The sequence below is a fragment of the Papaver somniferum genome, chromosome 9 (genome assembly GCF_003573695.1).
Source record: "Papaver somniferum cultivar HN1 chromosome 9, ASM357369v1, whole genome shotgun sequence".
Lineage (NCBI taxonomy): Eukaryota > Viridiplantae > Streptophyta > Magnoliopsida > Ranunculales > Papaveraceae > Papaver > Papaver somniferum.
In genome coordinates, this window is record NC_039366.1 from 70,955,726 (window position 1) to 70,962,488 (window position 6,763).

General features: G+C 43.9%; 1 protein-coding gene across 1 annotated transcript; it reads right to left on the reverse strand.

Annotated features, from left to right (window-relative positions):
• Positions 1 to 2,851: 2,851 nt before the first annotated feature.
• Positions 2,852 to 5,259, reverse strand: LOC113312134. The gene is made up of 3 exons (XM_026560893.1): positions 4,288 to 5,259; positions 3,905 to 4,219; positions 2,852 to 3,724 (listed from the first exon to the last, which is right to left on the reverse strand). Exons 1-3 carry the CDS (start codon positions 5,257 to 5,259, stop codon positions 2,852 to 2,854), a joined length of 2,160 nt encoding a protein of 719 aa, XP_026416678.1.
• Between the last annotated feature and the right edge of the window lie 1,504 nt (positions 5,260 to 6,763).

The following is a 6,763-nucleotide window of genomic DNA, read 5'->3' on the forward strand; positions in this document are numbered from 1 at the left end:
ATCATGAAACTACAGAGAAAATAGTTGGGTCTGGCTTCATAATCCCAATGAAGTCTTTAAGTCGTTAACCTACAGGGTCTCGAGAGAACCTAAGGTTAAAGGTGAATTGAATCTAGCTTATACAACTAGTATCATACATGAGGTGTGGGGATTAGGTTTTCCAGTTGCTAGAGTTCTCATTTATATAGTCTCCAAATCAGGGTTTGCAATCTAAGTTACCTTGGTAACAAAGCATTCAATATTCACCGTTATATGAATACCTGATAAGATTCAAGATAATATCTTTAAACCGTTAGATAGAACTTAGCTTGTTATACACAAATGAAATGTAACTTCATTTAGGTTTGAATAACCGTACCTAAATATGTACATTAGTTGGTTCAATAATAATTAACCAATGGTTAGCCATATGAGCACTTTCATATCAACCTTATTCATCTTCACCATAACTAGTTCAAATAACTCAAAAGAACTAGTTAGAGAGTTTTTCAATTGCTTAGATCTCATAGAAGTATACAAGACACAATCAAAGCAAAAAAACAGTTTTGATTCACTCGAATCGATTTATGAACATTATAGCCACGGTTTACAAAGATTGCTGTTTGTATGGTAAAAATTACTTCTACCCAAAACACGAATTTGGTGATGATTTTGCTGAGATCCGAACCACTGCTTCAAACTCCAATTGGATTGAGTAATGGGTGGTGGTGGTGGTGGTGGTGTGGGGGGGGGGGGGGGGGGGGGGGGGTGCCTGCAAAAAACCCTCCGATGCTAAAGTCAGTTTTGGGTTTTTTACAGGAGTTTTAGTGGGTAAGATTGCATACCTTCTTTGGGTTGTAAAACGTCCATTTATATGTTTATAAATTTCCGTTTTAAATGCAGGAATGAATTGCAATTACTAGCCCTGCATGCCTCATGCAGTAACTGGCCCTTGTATGACTCCTGCAGTAACTGACATTGACTGGACCTGCATGCTTCCAGAATCCTCCTCTTGGGTTACAGAATTGGCTAAACCAAAAGGTGCAAAGGGTTGGCCCAAGTTAAGTGTACATGCCTAGCCTAAAAGAGTGAAGTGTGCATAAGCCCATAGTGGGGAAAAAATATCCGCAAGGCAAACAACATGGGGCTGAATCATCCAGGGCTACGAAATTAAATTGTGTCGCGCAGCACTGCATCAGGATTACTGAATTAAGTTGTGCCCGTTTCACCGAATCAGGGCTAGGGTATTAAGTAGCACCGAGCCACACCGGATCAGGACCACAATATTAAGCTGTGTCGTGATACACGGAATAAGTGTTGTCTGCCGCCGACGCCTGGCATGGCCGTCGGCGACCTGCTGCTTCTCTCGTCGCCGGAAAAGATGAAGACGCCGGATTCTGCTGGTGATGACGTCATGCTGACGTCATGACGGAAGATGCTAACAACGTGAGGAATATGCCAACGGTGTTAAAACGGTAACTGAATATTCCGTGAATATGCTTATGCCGTCAATGACAGTAACGGAATATGCTACCAAATATGTATCTGCTGACGTCATCACCTAGTCAGCCGCTGACCGTGCTTTGATGATGACGTGTTAGTCTCTGGTTGGTCAATCGATGCTGACGTGGCACAACATGTCTCGTCCTCTTTGCTGACATGGCACGGTATGGCTCGTCCTCTTTGCCGACGTGGCACATTGCTAAGATGGCATGTCCTGGCTCGTCCGTCTTGCTGACGTGGCACGTCTTGGTTCGTCCGTCTTGCTGACGTGGCACGACATGGTTCGGACGCCTTGCTGACGTGTCACACCATGGTTCGTCATACTTGCTGACGTGGTACTACTGACGTGGCACACCTTGGTTCGTCCTGCTTGCTGATGTGGCAGTGCTGATGTGGAAGTGATGATTTGGCTCTCCTCTTTGCTTGACTAGGACCCATGTGAATGGGCTTCTATGTATGGTGCATTTGTGAGGCCTAGTTAGCTACATTTGGGTTATAAGAGAAGCATATTTGGCCCAGTTGACTATACTTAGCTTATTATGAGGGACTTTTTAGGCCTAAGTTAGCCCAATTTTGATGTAGAATAATAAGGGTACAAACATCGCCCCCTCTTCATCCCATAACTTGTTATAGGTTAAGAAGTTCGGGTTCCCCTCTGAATTAGCATTTTTCCGGAGTGTTACATAACTCGCCCCAAAGCGCGTTGTTTGGAGTGTTATGCAACTCGCCCCCAGGGATGTAATGATTGCGCTGGAGTGTTATATATCTCGCCCCCAAATGGTTGAGGTGACATATAACTCGCCCCCAGTATGTTTTGTGTCATGTTGCTCATGCTCGCGCAAGGGTGCATTTCCTTGCTGCATTTCGCTCGCGCATGGAATGAGAAATTGAGTTTTTTCTGCTATCTTGAATTCGCGCAGGGGGCCAATCCTGCTATTCAAGATGCGCACAGAGTTGAGATGTGTACATTTTCACATGCCTGGACAGGTGAAAATGTTCGTCACATTTGCTGCTGTCCCATATGCTGAGGATACAATTGAAATTGGGTAAAAATGCTCAAACTGTGCATTCACCCTATCTGCGAGATGTCAGAGACGTTGCTGACAGTAGACTCGAACTGTACTGTTTTGCCATTTAGGACTGACTGCGGATTTGAACGTCCGCAACAACTTATAATTAAACACGAACAATTTTGATAAAGTGTGGGATACCAAAATAATGTTGAATTAAATTTCTGAATAGAAATAACAAGATAAATACCTACTTCTCGACAACAGCTTCCTCGTTAAAACCTTTACATGGAAAACCCAGTGGGATAAAACCAGTATAAAGGAAAAAGAGTGCAGCACATCAGGATTTGAAACTACTCCTAATGATAAAACTTCTTAAAGTGGAACGAATTCCATGGATTCCATGGTTTTGAATCCTTAGTTCCATCGAGGTTCCTTAAGTAGTAGGATCCACGAGATGCTGGCCTGTCCACTATGTATGGACCTTCCCAGTTTGCTCCGAGATTTCTAAAGTTTGGCTCCATTGTGGCTGCACGAGTTTTCTTCAAGACATATTCCCCTGGTTTGAATGACCGTTCTCTGACCTTACGATCATAGCTCATCTTGATTTCCTGCTGGTATCGAACTAACTGCTGCAAGGCTGTTTCCCTTTGTTCTTCCAGCAACTCTTTATCCAAAGCCAATATGCTATCATTTTTTCCAGATTTGACAGCGCGAGTTTTGGTAGTCTTGAGATGTACCTCTGTGGGTGTGACTTCCTCTGTCTCATAAGCCAGTGTAAATGGGAAAAATCCAGTGGATCTTTTTTGGGTCGTCCGATAGGACCATAAAACTCCAGGGAATTCTTCTGTCCATTTTCCATTCACTTTCTCCAGCCTTTTCTTGAGGTTGTCCATAATAACGCGATTGGTTGCTTCTGCCTTCCCGTTGCTCTGAGCATAATAAGGAGATGAGAAATTGTGGCAAATATTCAGGACTTTGCAAAAGTCTTTGATCACCCCATAATCGAACTGTTTCCCATTATCTGATACTATCGCGTCTGGGATTCCAAATCTGCAGATGATATTCTCCCATATGAACCTTTCCACATCATGTCTGGTAACGTGTACCAGTTCCACTGCTTCGACCCATTTGGTAAAATAATCAGTTGCAGCTAGTACGAATCTAACGCCTCCAGGAGCTTTGGGAAGTGGTTCGACGATTCTAGTCCCCACATAGAGAATGGCCAGGGACTAATTAAAGACTGGATGCAATTCGTTGGCGGGCCTTTTAGAAATCGGAGCATGCTCTTGGCATGGTACACATTTCTGCGCGTATTCTTTAGCATCTTTCTGCATATACGTCCAGAAATACCCCTGGGTAAGTATCCTGTGCACGAGATTGAGTCATCTAGAATAGCTGCCACATATTACTTCATGAGCCTCTGCCAATATCTGTTGCCCTTCTTCTGCTGATATGCATCGCAAAAATGGCTCAAAAGCCACAGGTTTGCGGTACAGCTGTCCTTCGATCGTCGAATATCTCCAAGCATTCTTTTTCACTTTTGAAGCGAGATGCTCATCTTTTGGGAGTTCGCCGGTTGTCAAATACTGGATGTAAGGCTGACGCCAGTCTGCAACGTTTTCAGCATGATTGCCTGAATCATCTATCACTGGACTGTCAACATCCATATTGTTGTCAATGTTCTCGGTATCTCCCTGTGTTGATGTAGATCCCCTCTCGCCCCACTAGCGTGTTCGAGAGTCAGAATAAAGTGACTGTCGGAGATGCTAGGTAACTCTTGGAAATCCACTACAACGATGGTATCAGTTTCGACTGCTGAAGAAAGATATGCTAAGGCATCTGCGTGCCTGTTTTCCATCCGTGGTCGCTGCCCAATGGAAAATTGTTCGAACTCGTTTGCCATCTCCCTCATACGGTCCATGTAAAGGGTCATCCTCTCTTCCTTGGCTCTGTAGGTCCCCAGAAACTGGTTAACTACTAGCATGAAATCAGTTACCAGCTTTACGTTCTTCGCATCTAACTGTTTGAAAGCCTTTAAACCGATAATTAAAGCTTCATATTCAACATCATTGTTTGATGCTTGAAAACCCAGCCTGGTCGCTTTCTCGATCCTCGAACCTTCAGGAGTTAGGATGACACACCCAACTCCAGCTCCACCAACATTCAATGACTCATCAGTAAATATGGTCCATAATGGTTCAGGTGTATCAACATCCATTGTGGAACCGCCCCCAGTCTGATCAGTGGCTGACTCTATGTGTTTGAACAACTCCTCATCTTCTGTAGCAACCGTTTCTATATGGTCCACAGGAAAATCTACTAGCAGCGTAGCCAGGGGATGTCCCTTCTCTGCAGTTTTGGTTTCGTACTTGATTTCATACGCCCCCAGAAAATTTGACCATATGGCTAGTCGGTTAGAATCATCAGCACGTTCCAGGATTCTCTTCAGCGGATATTCGGGGTAGACTACGATCTGCGTCACTTGGAAATAAGGCTTGAGGCGACGAGATGCATGCAATAGTGCAAGTGATATCTTATCAATTTTCTTGTACTGTGCTTCCGCCCCCGTCAAAGATTTACTGACGAAGTAAACAGGCTTTTTATGTGGATCCGTAACAAACAACACTGCACTTACAACATTCTCTATTGCGGCCAGATAAACTTCAATAGGTTGTCCAGTTTTTGGATTCACCAAAACTGGGGGGGGGGGGGGGGTTGACAAATACTGTTTGATCTCATTGAAATCTTTCTCGCACTCATCCATCCAGCCAAAATTCACCGCTTTCTTCAAAACATCAAAGAATGGTTTGAATCGATCCGACGAGCGTGAAATGAAACGATTCAAAGCTGCTAATCGTCCTGCTAGCTTATGGACCTACTTCTTCGTTCTTAGGGATGGCATTTCTATGATGGCTCTGATTTGCTCCGGATTTGCCTCGATTCCTCTCTGCGTCATCAAGTATCCAAGGAACTTTCCCGAGGATAGCCCGAACGAACATTTTGCTGGATTGAGCTTCATTCGATATTGCCTCAGTATATCAAACGTCTTCTGCAGATCAAGGGAATGTGACTCCTTTTGCTCAGATTTCACTACCATTTCATCGATATATACTTCCACCGTCTTCCCAATCATAACTTTGAACATATGGTATACCAAATGTTGGTAGGTTTCCCCTGCGTTCTTTAGCCCGAACGACATTACAGTAGAGCAGTAAACTCCTCTGTCAGTCACAAACGTAGTATGCTCTTGATCTTCCTCGAACAAAGGTATTTAGTTATACCCTGAGAAACCGTCCATGAATGACAGTCTCTTGTACCCTGAGGTTGCATCCACCAAATCTTTTATCTTCGGTAGCGGGTATGGATCACTCGGACATGCTTTATTCAAATCAGTAAAATCGATACAGACACGAATTTTACCATTCTTCTTTGGAACGGGTACGACATTAGACAGCCAGCGAGTATACTGCACTAGTCGAATAAAGCATGCTTCTAATAACTTTTTGACTTCTGCAGTAACTCCATCTTTTTTTTCTTTCGCCATATTCCTGATTTTCTGACGAAATGCATGAAACTTCTCATCGATTCAGCCTGTGACAGGCTACATTCGGATCTATCCCAGGTATCTTAGCAAAACTCCATGCGAAACTGTCGGCGTTTGCCCTTAGCAATGTAATCAAACCATCACGTTCATGTGCAGGCAAGTCTGCCCTAACGAACGTTGTTTTGTGCTCCTCATCTCCAATCTGGACCTCGATCAGTTTCTCAACTGTTGGGGGTTCAGCTGCGTCCTCTCCCATATATGATTCTGGAGTGAGAGGATTCTGTAATTGTTATTTCTGCTCGACCCGCATGATTTGGTTCCCGCTAACTTCTGACTTCTTGTACTCGTCCATAGCACTCTCGTGACACTTGTGAGCGGCCATCTGGTCACTCCTAACTTTTACGACTCCTTCCGGGGAAATAAACTTTAAACATTGATGATATGAGGATGTGACTGCACCGATCTCATGCAGCCAGTCTCGTCCTACGATCGCATTGTAGGGAGCTTTACAGTCAAGCAGTAAGAAATTTCCTAGAACAGACTTGTCAGCCACTGTTATAGGTATCTTCACTTTTCCAATTGCCTTTGTAACTTCGCCACTGAAACCGATAATTTGATTTTCATCCTCCTAGATCAAGTCGTGTGGTAGATTCATAGAGGAATAAGCTCCTGAAAACAGCACGCCCATTGAGCTCCCTGTATCCACTAGAATCCGGTGTACACG